Below are 17,684 nucleotides of genomic sequence, written 5' to 3'. Positions count from 1 at the left end.
GGAAGCCGTTAAGCATGTTCAGTATCTTATGCGCTACTACTAATAAAAACGGCAGCAAAATGCACATGAACCGAAGTTCAAAGTAGCCTTACGGCACAGTCCTTATGTATCGCCACTAGATGGGGTTGTAGAGCAGCCAATATTACCAAGGTAGCCACCAACGCTCACCCTGGTCAGTGCTCACAGAGAATCAAACGAGTGACATACGTGCAGGTCTAAACTTTGCAAAAGTATTCAAAGGAATTTTTTTTCCATTTCTTTCTCAGGAAGTGTAGAGAGAAAATGTTCACGCGTCGCGTACCTAACCACGCACTCGCCAGAAGCACCAATCGTTCATTTCGTCACACGCGGGGGGAGTCAATCCGAAACACCAAGATGAGAGGGGGGGGGGGGGGGCTTGGGCGAAACAGGCAGAGCGAAGATGGGATGGGGTGGGAGGCGTGCTCCGGCGCACACCGGCGCTCGCCACGTGCTCCGAGTCGAGAGGGACGAGCATCGGGGATAGAGGCGTGCGATGACACGGGGCCCCAGAACGGTATAGACGTGTATCTGGAAGCAAACGACGATGCGAGTGAAGCCGAGAGGGGGCTCGGTGTTTCCTAAAGAAAAGAAAGGTACAAAAAAGGGAAGCACGGTCTCAGACATATCGGCTATAAAAAAGAGGAAAACGAACGGCACAAAACGACATGACCTCGAGAGGAGAAGCACCGTTAGGGAAAGAACGAGGGAATGGGGAAAGAAATACGGACGGAGAAAAAGAGGGGAAGAGAAAAGGGTTTCCATGGAGACGCATCGATTAGGGAAGGAACGACCCTGGAACCGAACGCACGGGCGCGCCCTCAGCGCTGACGCGCGAGGCAAGCAAAGGCGTGGGCAATGCGCGTCGTGTCGCGCGTCTTTTCGATGCTCCCGGCGACGGCGAGACTCGACGTCTGGGTATTTTCTTTTCCTCCTTTGTTCTTTTCATCGCCCTCGGGCCATCGCCACCGCTTTACCCACCTCCTTTACCTCTTAAACCCTTCCGTGCCCGCTCTAACTGCGCTGAGAGGTCACCTCGTTTTCCCGTATTTATTTCTTTCGTATTTTTTTCATTACTTCTACAAAACCTTTAAGTCTACTGGTTCCCCTTTTTAAATTTTTTTTTCTTCGTCGAACAACGCCAACCACTCCTGGTCTCACAAGAGGAGCATGCATGTGTTGTCCTTTCAACGTTTATTCGAACATTTTACCAAAATAGCCGACATCTACTCACTTCGAGAGTGGCCTTCACCATTTTCATCTCGAAAGAAATCATTTCATGCGCTGAGAAAAAAATAAGAAGAAGAAGGCAGGCGAATAAATTTACTCGGGTGCACAAAAGAATATCATTACCGTGTGGGTACTCTGCCGTATACAACGGGTTTCGTACGCGTGTTCTTCTGTAATACGAGCAACGTCCCCCTACAAAAGGGCCTCAAAAAGAGCTACGTGAGATCAAAAGAGCCCGTCGAAGAGTCGGCCAGGAAAAAAAAGGACAGAAAAAGCAAGCTTATGTGCCACACGAAGCCTATCGGGGAGTAGGTACAAGAATCATTTGGAAAGTTGTCGTGCGCACACAGCTACGATGTTTTTTTTTTCTTTTTCAAAAGACCTCTCAGTGTGAAACCATTGCTATAACAGTGTTCGGCTACTAATAAGTTCTTGCTAAAATTCCCAAGTGTAAAAGGACTATTGTTAAGTAATCAGCTTCCGCAGGAAAGACAAATCGAAATTTTGTGTATGGGTCTTCCACGCCGAACGTCCTAGACATTTTGGTGACCATCTCAAGTGTATTCGAAAAAAAATGCGATATATTATTTCATCGGAAAGCGAGCGTATATTTAGAATACTTCAGAGAAAAAAAATTTTGGGGGGTCGCGTGGGTGCCTTCTGAACTTCCCGAATGTCGTATAGGTGTTGTCTGTGAAAAACATTATTTTGAAAGTACCCGTTTTTCTTTCTATACGAAAGTTGGTTTACATGATTAGCAAAGGTGCTTGTGTAAATTGTTTGACGCTCAGTAATGATAGCGCATTTTTTCTGCCACAAATACCGTTAAAAATGTAACGAAATTCTGCTATGTTTGCACTTTGTCTATTGCAATACCGCACTTCATCTGAGCGATGAATCAAACACACAGAAGGTATATTTTGTGAGAAAAATATCTTTACACCACTCAAGTCGCTAGACTTGAAAAACAAACATGCAACGCATCTCAAAGTTTGTCATTTTTCCCACATTGACATGAAGTTTCAACTACGTGGCAGTCTAATTATAAATCATATTTATACCTTCATCGAAAGCAAACAGATAGTTCTTTTTGTATGGCAAGTTTCATCATTATAACGTTTGCTTTTAGGAAGGAGTAGGCCCGTGTGCTCAGATTTGGGTGCACGTTAAAGAACCCCAGGTGGTCGAAATTTCCGGAGCCCTCCACTACGGCGTCTCTCATAATCATAGCGTGGTTTTGGGACGTTAAACACCACAAATCATCATGCTTTTAGGAATGAAATCATTTTTTAAGTTTTCCTTTGATGGGGAACTTCAAGGCGGAACCTGCCATATAACCGAATGAGAAGATATATATATATGTCAAAGGGAAACTTCAAAAAGCTTTTTAAAAACATTAACTGCAATAATAAACTTCTCCTATAAAAAACTGTGTATTTCCTTTTAGAATGGAGCTAATAGAGTTAAGGTGGCATTGGAGTTCAGTGAACCAAAGGACCAAGCAGGAATTTGTGCAGGCTACTCCACAAGAGACTATATTCCTACCATCAAATAGGTAATCTAGAAATGCGCGAAAGACAAGCTACCCCTTTACATAGCTTTTATAGATTACGAGAAGGCGTTTGACTGAGTCGAGACATCATAAGTAATGCAGGCACTACGGAATCAGGGCATCGAAGAACCCTCATTAACATACTGGAAGATATCGACAGGGAATCTACAGCCACTACACATCCCCCTAAATAGAACAACAGAATCTCTATAAAAAAGAGTGTAAGGCAGGGAGACATGATCTCTTCAATACTATTTACCGCGTGTTTACAAGAGTTTTTCAGGGCCCTAGACTTGTAATAGTTGGAGATGAGATTTAATGGAGTGTATCTTAGTAACCGGCGATGCGCTGATGATAATGCCTTGACGACTAACTGAGGAGACGAATCACAGCTCATGATTACTGAACTGGACACGAAAAGCAGAAGAGTAGATCTGAAAATAACATGCACATAACTAATTAGAAATAGTCTCGGCGGAAAACAGCATTTCGAGGGGGGGGGGCAACGCTATTAATCTTAAAGGAATATATTTACTTAGGACCGGAATGAACCGTAGAGCTGAACCATGAGAGTAAAATAATTAGAAAAATAAGGATGGGGAGGATAACATTCACCATGCATTTTCAATTCAGCTATGGCAATCTGCCACCATATGATTATGAGAGACGCTGTGGTGGATGGCTCCAGAAATTTTGTCCACCAGGGGTTCTTTACCATGCCCCACAATCTGAGCACACGGGGTCATTAAGGGTAACTGACCGGATTCCCAGCGAAGGAAGACGCATGAAGGGGGGGGGGGGGATAAACAACAAGAGGGAAAGCAGAAAGGTTAACCAGGCACATGCCCGGTTTGCTACCCTATGCTGCGGGAATAGGAAGGGGGCATAAAGACGAGAGAGAGAGAGGAAAGAGAAGAGAAAGAGAGAGAAAAAAAAGGGAGGATTGTCAGTCAATCGGCTGGCGCGTGTGCAGCGGTGGCACTACACAAAAATTAAAGGTGGTCACATAGGCCTGTAGTCTTCAAAAACGCACGAAGGTGAGAGAGAGAGATAGTGGACCGATGAGATTAAAAAGTTCAGGTGTAACGTTGTGTGCATGTCGAGTATAGCAAGATCAAATGGCGGTCTCCTCGGAAGATCTGTGGGCGCAATGGTCGGCCACGCTGCAAAGCTCAGAACTCACGGACCAACTTTGGACTATTCAGCGAGCCCTGAAGGCAGCGCTGGAGCAGCAGCTCCAAGTGGCCATCTAGGCGGCCCGAGGCCTGTGCCTTCCATTAGCCAGATATTCAATAAAGTTATTTCATCACCATCATCAACGTGGCAGAAGACAGCATAGGACTGCCTTGATTGGCGGATTTTCGAAGGGGCTTTTGCTCTGCAGCGGCGTAGTCAGGCTGATGATGATGACGACGACGACGACAATGATGATGATGATATTTTAAGTGCTCGATAAAATGGCTGGGACGTTTGGCATGGGATGATCACTATGCTATCGAAGATATGCGAAAGGGTTTATGTGCTATACAATGCGCTCCTGGCTTGTAACCTGGTATATAACTGCTACGGAGAGAGAGAGAGAGATACGAAAGGCCGGGAGGTTAACCAGATATTGGCATCCGGTTTGCTACCCAGTGCTGGGGGCGGGGAAGTAAGGGCAAAAAAGGGGGCGTAGATAGAGAGAAAAAAAAAACGCACGCGCACTCATAAGAAAACGAAAACAAATTGCACCTGCTATAAGGTACGAAAACTCCCTCTTAGAGAGACGTGTACTCCCCACAACGCTCCAGGGTATAATGACTGTGAAGTTTACACCTATCTTTAAAAATAGTTTATATGTACAAAGCCACGGCCAAAGAGAGAGAGAGAGAGAGACGACTCCTCTTATAGAGAGTTGTGAAGTTCTGCTGTGAGCTTCGTCACCAGCCACTCTTTTGTGTGACGGGCCAACCCTATAGGTGGAGCTCTGGTACTACCACGTCAACAAATTTCAGGCATTCTGAAGAGTTGGAATTTAAAGGCACGAGAAAAAGCCAGAGAATCTGTCGTCTGCAAACTTGGACCAATATAAAATAAAATAAGCCGCGGCCAACAATGCACTAACTTCATTATACTTACCTGCACAAGCGAGGCTGTAGTATTAGCGAGTTTTCAAATAGTGCATGTAATGATTTGCCTTGGCATTGCGCATGCGTCGTACGCTCGCCCCTTGCGAGATCCCACAGAGTGACGAACGCTAACGTTACGCGCGCAAGGTTTTCGTGCGCTATTCGAAAACTCCCTGCTGTAGCTCTATGGCTCACCCGCAGCAAGAAGAAAAACGCAAATGCGTGAGGCAGTCAGTGCAATCGCATGACACGCTTATACGCGTGATATGGGGGGCACCCTATTGTTTCATCTTTTCTTTTGTTTTTTCTCGAATTTCTGAAATACACGGAAACTGAACCAACCGCTGTACTCAAGCACACTTGATGTCATTAGCGCGGCTGTCAAACAAACAAAAAAATACAAACGGTCGAACGCCGGCAATGGACAGCTGGATAAACGACATCCAATCAACAAAATAGAACACTCAAGTGATCGAAAATGGCGGGAAAGAAAAGTGGCCTAATGAAGCGTGAAATGTTTCCAAGAGCCGACGAACAAAACGCTGGAGTAAAGCGACGCCAAGCAACCGAAAACAACGACTGAGACTAAGAGAAGTCTGCGACTCCGGTTCAGTGACTTTGTCTAGTCACCATAGAGTTTGCTATGTAACTGAATATTAAGTAAAGAAAGGCTGTAATACAAAAAAAAATATGAGAAATGGGAGAGAAGACTGCGTCAACACTACGGATAGAGTTATATAGTGCATATTTGCCGTCACCGTTGTGTTCTGTAAGAAGTATAAATATTTCAAATCAACCTGAGCGTAGTATGTGTCCCCGCAAGGTAGAAGGTTCGTGGGCTGCCGCCGATAAATGCTAGGAAGGTACTATAGCTGCTTTTCATAAAGCAAAAGTCGCATAGTCGCATGCAGATAACAGCTGAACCGGTGAACCGGGGGGGGGGGGGGTGCTACGAGCTTTCGGAAGCAGACGCGTGCCTTGAGCGACTCGGCATGGTCGCACGCAGTGGATACTTAGAGGGGATCAACCCAGATAACGTATACCTTTGCACGTGTTGTGTTCTTATAGGAAACATAGCGTTGAATACCCAGAAAGCACGAACGTTACTTTGCTGCTGAAGTCAGCGTCTAGCCGTACATTGCATAACATTGCAATTTACTGCTATCGCAACTATTACTTCATCCTTGCAGCAAAATATCGGTACTTCATTAAAATACAGGTTGCTGTACCAGGATATATCTAGGTGGTGTAGAAACTACTCAGTGAATAGAGGGCGAGCGGGGTCACAAAGGCCGAAGAAAGCAGGTGACATAAAGCGCAAACAACAAAAGCAACATATGGTGGTGATGCATGCTGGTGAGTCAGATGTTACGAATGTGATCTAGGTCAGTTCAGAAGCTATCAATTAGGAAAATATTTAAGGAAAACGAAAAAGAAGTCACAGCTTTGCTGAAAATGTGAAGCAATGAACGCGATAGCAACGAATTGGAAGGTCACGCGCAGAATGGGGAGCAGATCGAAACGTGCCCCGCATTTCCCACGCACAAATGAACTCACAGATGCACGCGAATAAGTTTCATGGTTGTTACTTCACTGTGTCTGAAAAAAGTGCCCTTTTTACAAATGAAGACCGTGTAGCTCTTGCAGTGACATTTGTCCGACCAGCAACTGCAACAAATCAATCAATCAATCGACATCGACGCCAGTGGGAAAATCCAGCGGAGTTTCCCTATAATTGCCATGGCAATAAAAGGCGCGTTTAAGTTTAGATAGATATGTGGGGTTTAACGTCCCAAAACCACCATTTGATTATGAGAGACGCCGTAGTGGAGGGCTCCGAGAATTTAGACCACCTGGGGTTCTTTAACGTGCACCCGAATCTGAGCACACAGGCCTACATAATTTCCGCCTCCATCGGAAATGCAGCCGCCGCAGCTGGGATTTGAACCCGCGACCTGCGGGTCAGCAGCCTAGTACCTTAGCCACTAGACCGCCGCGGCGGGGCGCGCGTTTAGGCTTGGCCTAGCTGTAAAATACATATGAAGTATCAAGAGCGTTCACCAGGACCTGAGGTATTTAGAAAACTAAGCACATTGCACTGTGAAAACAAAGTGTTTTATTCTCTGGAATCACGGTATTCCCACAAAATGCGTACCGCTGTAGGTAACGCACCACAGTTATTAGATAGCTTTAATTGGGCACCTACAACAGCTCTGCGGACGCCCGTTGATATTGGCTGGTACCTGTGTGCGCAAAGCTGGTGCGGAAACCATACGAAAACTGTTTATTACGAATTAAGCTTGGCAATCAGTACTCCACTCCACGTGATGAAGTCAGTATATTCAGGATCACGGTAATATGACCAATTGGAACTTTATACGGTACATGATGGCGACGGCAGTGACACGCTGAGACTGTCCGCATAGTTCTCATTACAATAATATTCATCCAGTTCAGAGGTCCATGACATGGGCTACTTTACAGTCATGAGACCGATTACTCATCCCTAACAGGGAAAGCAAGGAAACGAGTAAACAGGAAAGGCAAACTAAGCATGACTGTAATGGGGAACTTGAATATTACTGTACATACGCAATACAAAGAAGGTTAAAAAAAACCGAGAGAGTGATATAAGAAAAAAATTAGCGCATAGCGAGAAACAGTCGCGTCTCATCACGCGAACTCCCGTTGACAAATGGCGTGCGCCGCCAACCAAAGCCGCGGATTTCTACGGCAGGCGGAGTAATGGCGCGGAAAAAAAGAATAGAGTTTCGTCAGAGACGGCTGGAAAGGACGAATGTTGCAGAGTTGTGTAGAGAACGAAGAAATATAAGAGTACGAATAGAAGACGGCGATATGGACAGGCTGGGCACGCAAAGAAAGAAAGAAAGAAAGAAAGAAAGAAAGAAAGAAAGAAAGAAAGAAAGAAAGAAAGAAAGAAAGAAAGAAAGAAACCTTGCGAACTGAGAATCTGTCGCACTCGATCCTCGGTTGTCGGCGAGTCCTTTTGTCTCGGCCAGCGAACGTCTCATCCTTTTGTTTTGCTCTCTTTCATGCCTGCGGGGCGGCTCATTAGGTATTAAGCCGGGCGGTTTCCCGTTCGCCATTGGTCCGCGCACTTCGTGAACCAAATGTGCTCCAGCATCGCCGTCCTCACATATAAAAGAGAGGGGGTAGGTCTAACGGCGGCGTGCAAGACTGTCGGTGTCCCCGTCTCTCAAGAATTGGGCGTTCTGCGAGTTGCTGCCCAAGGACGTCTTTTATCGAAACTACAGCGTTCAGTCCAACCGGGGTCTGCGGCGTCTTCCGTTCGTATCGGTGCGCGACAGCCACGAAGAGGCCGTCAAAAGAAAAAAAGTGGGTACCGCGAATTTCGCAATACAGATACGAAACAGCGCGCTCTTCATGGCACGTTTTGAGACCACTTTACAGAAGACTTGGTACCACCATAATGGGCTGCAGCCGTGCCGTTTGCAGTCTACGCTTAAATTAACAGTGCTACGGTAGATCCATATAAAAAAGCGGTAGGGCGTTTGATGTTTTATGACTTTATCGTGATGCACCACAAGAAAACATTTAACTGTATGATGAGCCGGTGGTGACGTATATTTTCCGATAATTGCTACTTTTCTTAACTTGTCTGCCACTTCCTGGCTCCCAAGAGACGACACATCATTTATTCACACAATCTTTAGAACGTTTGCGCGAAGGTCCACGTGATTCAGCGCCACGAATGAACTGCAGCGGTGACTGCACCCTATAAGCACAGGCCTGCCAACTAATCAGCTCGCGTGGAAACGTAGCCAAGGTAGTCAGGTAAGAACACATACCAGGTGTCATAAAAACAGCAGCTTTTTTTTCTCTTTTTAGTATGGCAGTCACAAACAAAGAAAACAATGTTCTGAATCTTTCAATGCTTATAGCGTATGCGTGAATGAAAATAGACGCACCTCTCCTGAAAAGCCTGTCATTCTGCGCAGTAGTTATTGTTTACTTTACACAGTGTTATTACCGCATTAGTCATTATCATCAATTGTTAGCCGTACATAGAAGCACATTGTTCGGTTTGTTGCCGCTTTAAATAAGTAGAATTTTGATTGTGAACGAAGACTAAACACGAAGTTCTGCGTAATTAAACTCCGGAAAGCCCCCAGTTTAACGCGCGACGTGGCTAAGCAATCATGTGCAGGCGAGGCACTTTCAAGGAATCGTATTCTCGAGTGACACAAAAGGTTAGTGAAGGCAAAAATTGAGTGTTAGGCGATCTCCGATCGTTCAAGTATCGTATCTACAATTTTATCTGCTTTTCACCTCTAACGACTGCAGAAATGTTAGAATTTTGCATAAATAGCCAAGAAGACTAGCTTAATATTAACTACGATCATTACTTGATAAGCGACATTTTCTGTTATTCCTGACCTTTGTGGTGCAACGTAGCTGACAAATATCGTACATTTAAAAACTTTCGCTTCTGAATAGTCTGTAATCTTGCTCTAACCAAAGGCTAACCCCCGTATTCTAGAATGTTCCTTCACTCAACGCTTCACCTTCAGTTTAGAAAGCCCATGGGAGTGCCGTCTCTAGGCAAGGCAACTCACTGCATATTAGTGATAATCTGCTGCGATTCTTGAGTTGCGCAGCGTCATTTTCAGCCGAGCGGTGGCGCAGTGCTCAACTCTGTCAAGTGAAGGGTGGAAATCGAGTCGAGGGGCGTTTGTGAATACGGGGATAAGTGTTTATATTTAGGTCGTACATATCGTTTATATGAATACGGTGACAAAAAAGCTCCTCATCTCTTCACTTACTTTTTAAGCTGAAAACTATGTCGCTGGACATTTACTAATTATCTGTAATGTCAGCAACTTTTTTTTTCCTGCACTCTCTCTGGAGGCCAGTTATAGCAAACCAAGCAGCCCTCCAGATGGATACGTTCCCCAAAATCAGTGATCCTTCCATCAAATTGAATTCAAAGTGCTTGTAAAAGGCACTCATGAGACCAGCTATATAGCCCTCGGTCATGCAAAGGAGAGCACAGCATAGCTCACCTTTATGGTCTTGTTCTGTAATCGCAGTCCATTCAGCGTGTTGATTGCTTTCTCGGCATCCTCGGGCCGGACGTAGTTCACGAAGCCATAGCCTAAGCTTTGACCTGTGAGGGCGCACAAAAGAGATGCATGAGCCACGTGAGGCCAAAACACAGACTGGACACGAGAAGAGGCGCGAGGTAAGTCAGCGCCACGACAAGTGACTACCGCAAACATAAAAAAACACAGGGTCATATATCTTTATTTTAAATTTTAGCCCCCCAAAACCTCTATGGAATGAGCATCTTAAAAGTTAATACAGTAAGTAATTCAATCTATGTTTTCTTGCATGTTATGAAGCACGAAACAAGACAAAAAGAGTATGCGGGCAGTATTTTCACCACAAAACCATGATCGTCATTGGTCTTTGTTCCCCCTTTTTTTTTTTAATTGGTTTTCGCCTATTTTCTGCCATAAACACATGCCACACTGATAGCCCAGAGACGTTCCTTGACAGGGAAAAGAGCGGAACCCCGGTGATAACGCAAGTAAAGCACGTGATATACGTAAAAATTTTGAGTTGTGCGCGGGAACACTCCCAAAATATCTAATTTATATACGTCGTTCCTTGAAACCCATCTGTATCAAACTCCTGTAAACCAAATTGTTCTTGATATCGAGCAATTCTCAAAGGCGACACTTCTTTACCATTCAGACATAGGAAATATCACGAGCCACATCGAACCAAGCGCCGACGACTACAATACAGCCTAAAAACATTTGCTCTGTAGGTGTTTTCGTTTCGCAATATGTTGAGGGGCGACTGCCTCACTAACCGAGAGACCACGGCAGGCAGCGCGTGGACGCGTTCCACAACAGCCGCCACAGACAGGCCTCCAATCATGCAGCACTTCATTTACATATACGGTATTTATGGACGCCCTTGCCGCATACCTCAGCCACGGCATAATCGACGACCACATGACGGCGCGCATAACTGTAAAGCCGCGGAACCTGCCGCCTCGCCACTGTTTGTCATTCTCTCCTCCTTGCGCTCTCTTTGCTATTGCCGCCTCTCACCCTCTACTGCTCTCCGTGCTCGCTCTCTTTCGTCCTCTTTCGCTCCGCTGGTTACGACCACGCCGATACCGCTAAATGTAGGAACGGCCGCCTAATAGCTGCGCTCCAACAACTGTAGCACTTGGTATATAGAACGTCGGGCAGTGCATTACACCCCAATAGGTTGGTTTTCTCTCAAAATAAGTTCGCTTTTGCTCGCGGAACGAAACTTGCATTTGAGAGAATGAGTGGTGTCGTCTGAAGGAGGCGCGCGGAGCGACTTCAAACCATCGCTTGCCATCGCGAGCTTTCTCCAGCGACTCATCGACGTTGGGGCCGTCGTGCGGCGTTACCGTTCGCTTCTCCAACTGTCTTTGTTGACGCAATGGCTGCCGTACAACTGAACAATATGGCTGTTTCTCCGCGAAGCTGGAGATAGTCTACACACTTGACTGTAGCAGACAATTAAACCAGCTCTGCCTCGCGTGCACCGATTTAACCGCGAAGCTTGTGGCATCGCCTTCGTGACGCTGTCAAACTTCTACGTTTCGCGAGTCTTCAAGTTATGTTGTGCCTCTACACTTCAATAAATACTCTTTGGTAAGCTTTGAGGTGGAAGTATATTTTCATTGCACCTTGAGTATACCCCTCTTATATACATGCTTATTAAAAAGTCGTCAATTGAGATGCTTCACTGCGGTGTCTCACTGTTTTTTATTAAACACTCTTTGTTATGCTATGAGGGGTGGTAGCGTAGCCACCACCTCTCAATCAACCCTCCCGCAGTACGTGACGGTGGTGTGATTGTGGTAATGCACTTGGCATTTGTTGGGCTAGTCATTGCCTTCCTTTTCTTTAGTGAAAGTTGTGTGTAGTGGAACTTGTGTGATTTCTATCACACATACGCGTTCATGTAGAATATAGTTTAACTGATAGGCCGAAAATACTCCTGTGGTGCATACCATTCCGTTTTGTTAACTGTTGGCTCTATTTTTACTGGACCACTATCAATGAGTAGTAGAATTTACCTAATACCTGTGGCGCACACCCCTTTCTTATGCTTACAAGTGCTACCACGGATCCCGGGCATGAAACTCTCGACTAAGCTCAGCTTCACTATCGAGAAAATTGCGACATCGCCGCAGCGTACAGCTTCCCGAAAAGCACGTTAAGCATGATTCTGCAATACAACGCCAACATCATGCCCAAGGCAGTCATCCTTCCGATACTCGACGCGTACGTGCAGCTGCGTTGGAATATTCAGAGTTAATGCTTACATGGGTGCCACATTTTTTTTTTCGCCTTAAAAGCCACACCTTCAAGGAACCCGCACCCACAACTAAATGTAAAAAAAAATAAAACATATATCTCGTGTATGCCCGTTGGCCGCCTTCTTTGCCCTATTGTAGAGCAATGCAACGAAGCCGGCTTATACAGTGAAATTTCCATAAAAAATACGGCAAGTTTTTCAAAGTATTAAGTCTGATTTAATTAGAAATGTGCGGATACGACTGTATTATTTACTTTATTGCCACATTCTTTCACAAATAAAACCACTTGTATACAAGTTTCGTTTCTTTTTAATATAATTGTATACATACTACTGTTTCTGGTAGATCTGTTAGTACACTATATAATGTGTTTGACGTGCCTTGCCAAGAAGTAATACTGTACTAAAAGAAGTGAGCTTGACTCAATGTATTCAAATGGGACTGTGCTTGTTTCATCCATATCGTGCTTTTTTTTTGCAAATTAATGCTACTCCGTCATTGCCTGTGCCTTTCAAAAACCGACGACCCAACCACGTGAAGGGGGCTAAAACTAAACAACTAACATTCATCACTAATAAAACAAACGCTACGTACACAAGAACAAAAAGTCTGCTAGTACGAAGAGAGAGAGAGAGAGCACCCCTCAACTTCTCTCTCAGTGCTGGCCTGCCAAATATGTAACTATTTAAAGAGCTTCATACGATGACTTTCTAATGGGAACACAGATACCTCCAAGCAGCGTTAACGTGTGCTTTGCAAGAAATTTACATATTTCAAGAGTAAACATTAATAAAAAAAGGCGAATAAGTGCATCGAGAAACATCAGAGAGGACCGCTATCTGGCAGTTATCTTCAAAAACCAAACGCCCCGCCACGTTGGTCTAGTGGCTAAGGTACTCGGCTGCTGAGCCGCAGGTCGTGGGATCGAATCCTCGCGGCGGAGGCTGCATTTCCGATGGAAGCGGAAACGTTGTAGGCCCGTGTGCTCAAATTTGGGTGCACGTTAAAGAACCCCAGGTGGTCGAAATTTCCGGAGCCCTCCACTACGGCGTCTCTCATAATCATATGGTGGTTTCGGGACGTTAAACCCCACAAATCAATCATCAAAAACCAAGGGGAGCGTGCGCGCCCAAGGACAAAGATGCGCGCCTGTCTCGGAGGTGATAAGTTGTAGAACGCAACGAAACGGGCAGGTGCCACAACACCGTGTCCTTTTAGCAAAGCGCTGGAAACACTTGCCTTTTTGGGCATCGCGTTGCACTGTGAGCGCAGCGTGATAAACGCTACGGTCCTTAGAATACACTTATGAGTGCCCTCTCTAATATAAAAGCACATGTACAAAACATCGACGTGTTGTTATGGTGCCTCAAAAATGCTCAGTAATTGCTTTTTAATTTACAATCGCACAAGTATGAACGCTGAGACTTCAATATTGGTGGGCGCTGTGGATGGGGTGAGCCGTTTGGGGCCGTTAGAGGTATGGTTACAGCGGACAGACAAATGTACAGACAGATCAAAAACTTGGCGTCGAAAGTCATCGTCTTTAAAATTGCGTCAGGCGACACAAATGCAAGACCTATGGGTCTGAAAGTGGCACTGGCAGTGGTTCTTCGGTAAACTTAGGTATACCGGATGAACACGAGCATATCTTGATACAGTGTGTGTAAACTGTGCGTGTTGAAGTTGTATGGGTACACTTTTGGTATACTTGTGATTTTCACATTCGCATCTAATAGCCTAGCGAGTACCTTCCTGTGTGGTTCTAAGACGTAATTTCTGTTTATGCTAATTTCTACAAAATGTAACACTAATTTTAGGTTAAGACATATCTTAATATACCGCTTATAACACACAACTGTTAGCCTAACAAAATCAATAGCTTCTAAATATCTCATTTTTATTGCTGTTTTTGGACAACTTGCACCGGTGTTAGACAAGATGGACTCAAAGACTGTATGCAGGTTTCGTCCCCGTGCCATTAATAAAAAAGTCAAGTAAGTATTTTTATGCGTAGCTTATCTAACCGTAGCGTAAACTGAAAATAACTCTAGGGATGTTGCACACACATTCTGAACCTAAATATTTGCTACTTGAATGCACAGCTTTGTCCATTGTAACTTGTTTTCACGACGATGACAAGGTCACCGTCTAGTACATCAAAGCATGTAGAAAAAATACGTATTGACGTGGTCATTATTTTTGAAATTACATTAACTACACCATTTAATACGGTGTGTATTTACTAAAGAAGCGCTGGTTGTGTACTTGTGGAAGAAATAGGAATCAATCACTGACTCAGAGAAAGGTAATGAAAAATAATCTGTAAAGATAGTCCTAAACAACAAATGTTGAAAAAAAATAAGCTATAAATTTCCGCCAGCCTGTTTGTTCAGGACTGCAATAGGAAAACAAATCAATACGTGGAAACTGACGATGTGGCTTATATGCTACGAAGTTCAACAGAATGAAAACGATGTGTGTATACATGAGAAATCCTTTAAGAAGGAGTGCCACAAGAGACAAGGTTCTGATGAGAGGTGTTCGCTTCTTCAAGGCTGCACACACACCTTGTGTTGCTGCATGGCTGCCTTGAAGACTTCCAGATCACTTCTCAAAACATTTCTTCTTCAAGAATTTTACGTATAGCAACCAATATGTTGTACCACATGACAAAAACGGCAAGACTATAGGTGTACATCAACGCCACACAGAGCCACTTGGAGAAACAACAGCGAAATAGTAGCAGGTGGTGCTGTAACAAAACAAGGTCAACAGAACAACAGCTACGTTGTGAAACTCAACCAAAACAACAAAAGCAGTGGGTTCGAAACAAACGAAAGAAAATGACTACATACGGATCGGTGGTGAGGTGCCTTCTTCTAGAGATACCGGAACCAAGGCAGAAGCGATTCACCAAATCGGGAGCGGGTTTTTCAGATCCGGGTTAAAGGGGCAGGTTGGGAGAGGCAGCGTTCGGTTAAGTCAAAGAAGCGTTGAAGAAAGGTTAATGTAGAGGAGGCGAGTGAGATTTAAAAAATAAGGCAGAGGAAAGAGGGGGACCGAGGTGCGCGTTAGTGAAAGTGAGTGAGCAGTAAAGAGCGTGGCAGAATGTAGCCAAAGTTAGTTCGTGCGATCGGCGATGAAGTGAATTCGTTCGAAATCGAGAACGTGCAGTACGTGGGAAGAGAAGATACGTTAGAAGGGAAGCGTGGAAGGCGCAAGAAAAAAAAAAGCACGGAAAAGGGGCAATGAATTATTCGAGTGTTTTAGTGAAGCGACGAGAAGTGCGTTAGAACGGCATGCGGGAAAAAATTAGGTGTGTCATAAATATTAAAGTGAGGTGTGCGGAGCGTCAAAAAACCAAAAAACAAAAGCATAGCCGAAAAAAAAAACAGGGTTATTAAGTGTTACGGCAAGTAGCAGAACGGGAAATGAGGGGAAAATGGGTGGGGGAGTTGGGAGAAAAAAAAAGAAGACAACGTAATGAATTAGAAAGTAAAAATTACACTCACAATAACTTACTGTACACTTCAGCAATGCACGAAATAAAGCAGGAGAAAATAAAACAAGAAAATGTAACCATTCAAAAAACTAAAAGCAAAACATACAGACAGCAGCGATTCTTTGCTTGCATGAATTAACCCTTTCATGCAGATACGCTTCGCACACGCTCATTAGGGAAAAATGGGGATGCATTTATTGCGGCGCGCAAGCTCATTCATAGACGTGAAGAAACGCATGAATATTAAACAGGGGAGCGGCGCTCAAAAATGAAATATTAAGCATTTAAACGGCGTTATCACTGCGATTAAGCGAGCGAACTCTATTCTCAGGCTGGCAGACAGGATCTCCATAAATTGAAATATTTTTTTGTAGTGTCCGACAGCAGACACAATTGCGGTTAGTTTACTAATACAGAAACTACCCTGCGACGCCACACGTCAGCCTCCAGTCTATTTAAATCCTAATGAGCTTTATAATGGAAAATTCGAGGTAATTAGCGTTGTTTGTTAACATGAATTACTTAAACATATTTACTACACCTCAACGCAAGTGAATACACCTAAATACAGGCCGATGCAAGGGATACACGTGGCCATTTGGAGTGCAATTTAAGAAAGTTGCCCAAAAAATTGCAGAAGCTTCGTAATATTAAGGATTTCGTACGGGGCTCCCCAAAGCGTGGGGACCGTAAGCTCTTGTGCTCTGTTGCACTCCGGCTGCAAAGGAGAACAATGCAAGAGACGTACAAACAAAGTGATCTTTAGTAGTGACGCTTCAAGCATTCAGCTTACCGCGCGTTTTTTTTTTTTTTTTAGGGGCGAAGCTTCTTATGGCGTGGCTTGGGCGTCCCTCGTATGGAACCACCAGTGGCACATACCCGAAATAGGTATAACACTTGACCTCCAAGGTGGTGCCAGTGAGAGATTTCTTCTGTGCGTTGTTTAACAATAAAAAATAGTGCTCAATGTACATGCCAATTGCTGTTAATGGGGAATGAGAGACATGAGCATTCGGCTTTTAGTCAACGCGCACGCTGCGATCCCCATTAGCAGCCATTGGCATGTACATTGAGCACTATCAGACAAGAAAGGGATGCTACATTATACTCGCTGGGTGTAACCTCCTTAGCTTTAGAAAGGTTTAGCGAGCGTTGAGCCGCAGTGCCATGAATACAATGAACTTGTATATACCATGAATGAACTCAAGGTGGTTAAAAATGAGAAGTAGATACGAAGCGCAAGCCGTAAGAAAGTAAAAGCCGAATTCTCCTGTCTCTCATTTCTCATTAGCAGCCATTGGCATGTAAATTGAGCCCTATCTGACAGGGAAAGCTTGCTACGTTATACTCGCTGGGCGTAACCTCCTTGGTTTTCGAAAGGTTTAGCGAGCGTTTGGTCGCAGTGCCATGAATACAGTGAACTAGAATATACCATGAACTCGAGGTGGTTAAAGGTGGGAAGTGGACCCAAAGCGCAGGCCGTAAGAAAGTGTGCGTGTGCCACCTCTCGTTTAGTCCTTGGAATGTCCGCTGGATGGCGGTGCTTCTATATGGGGAATATATGATAAAAAGATGCGAGATGGTGGGACTTGGAGTGTTGAATAGATGAACGAACGGACACACAAACAGATGCATGGATGGACGCATGAACAGACGCAGGGGCGGATGCATGAAAAAACGCAGAGACGGGCGCACAAACAGACGCATGGACGGTCACACAGACGGACGCATAGACGGACGAATGCTTCGCCCCACTCTCCATCATTCACTCCGTGGATATGCTGCCATTTTTTTTGTACACCTCTTGCGTGTGGTTTGCGAATAGAAGATGGCGACAAGAGCACAAAGGATGCAACAGCTTGGGTGCCGAACATCCTTTTATCCCAACCACTGAAATATATCTAATGCAAGGCCTCGCTT

General features: G+C 44.7%; 1 protein-coding gene across 5 annotated transcripts in view; it reads right to left on the bottom strand.

Annotated features, from left to right (window-relative positions):
- The window catches only part of LOC142786438 (ELAV-like protein 2), a 194,954-nt gene that overhangs the window by 29,949 nt on the left and 147,321 nt on the right, over positions 1-17,684 (bottom strand). For 2 of the 5 annotated variants that reach the window (XM_075884113.1, XM_075884116.1), the window contains exons 3-4: positions 15,118-15,141; positions 9,954-10,057 (exon numbers count right to left, since the gene is read on the bottom strand). In XM_075884113.1, coding sequence (XP_075740228.1) covers positions 9,954-10,057; positions 15,118-15,141 — 128 coding nt within the window. The remainder of the gene's footprint in view (positions 1-9,953; positions 10,058-15,117; positions 15,142-17,684) is intronic. The other 3 variants (XM_075884115.1, XM_075884117.1, XM_075884114.1) reach the window with 2 other exon arrangements.

The sequence above is a fragment of the Rhipicephalus microplus genome, unplaced genomic scaffold (assembly GCF_043290135.1).
Source record: "Rhipicephalus microplus isolate Deutch F79 unplaced genomic scaffold, USDA_Rmic scaffold_24, whole genome shotgun sequence".
In the NCBI taxonomy this organism is placed as follows: Eukaryota; Metazoa; Arthropoda; class Arachnida; order Ixodida; family Ixodidae; genus Rhipicephalus; species Rhipicephalus microplus.
This window is presented reverse-complemented; position numbering and strand designations above follow the sequence as displayed.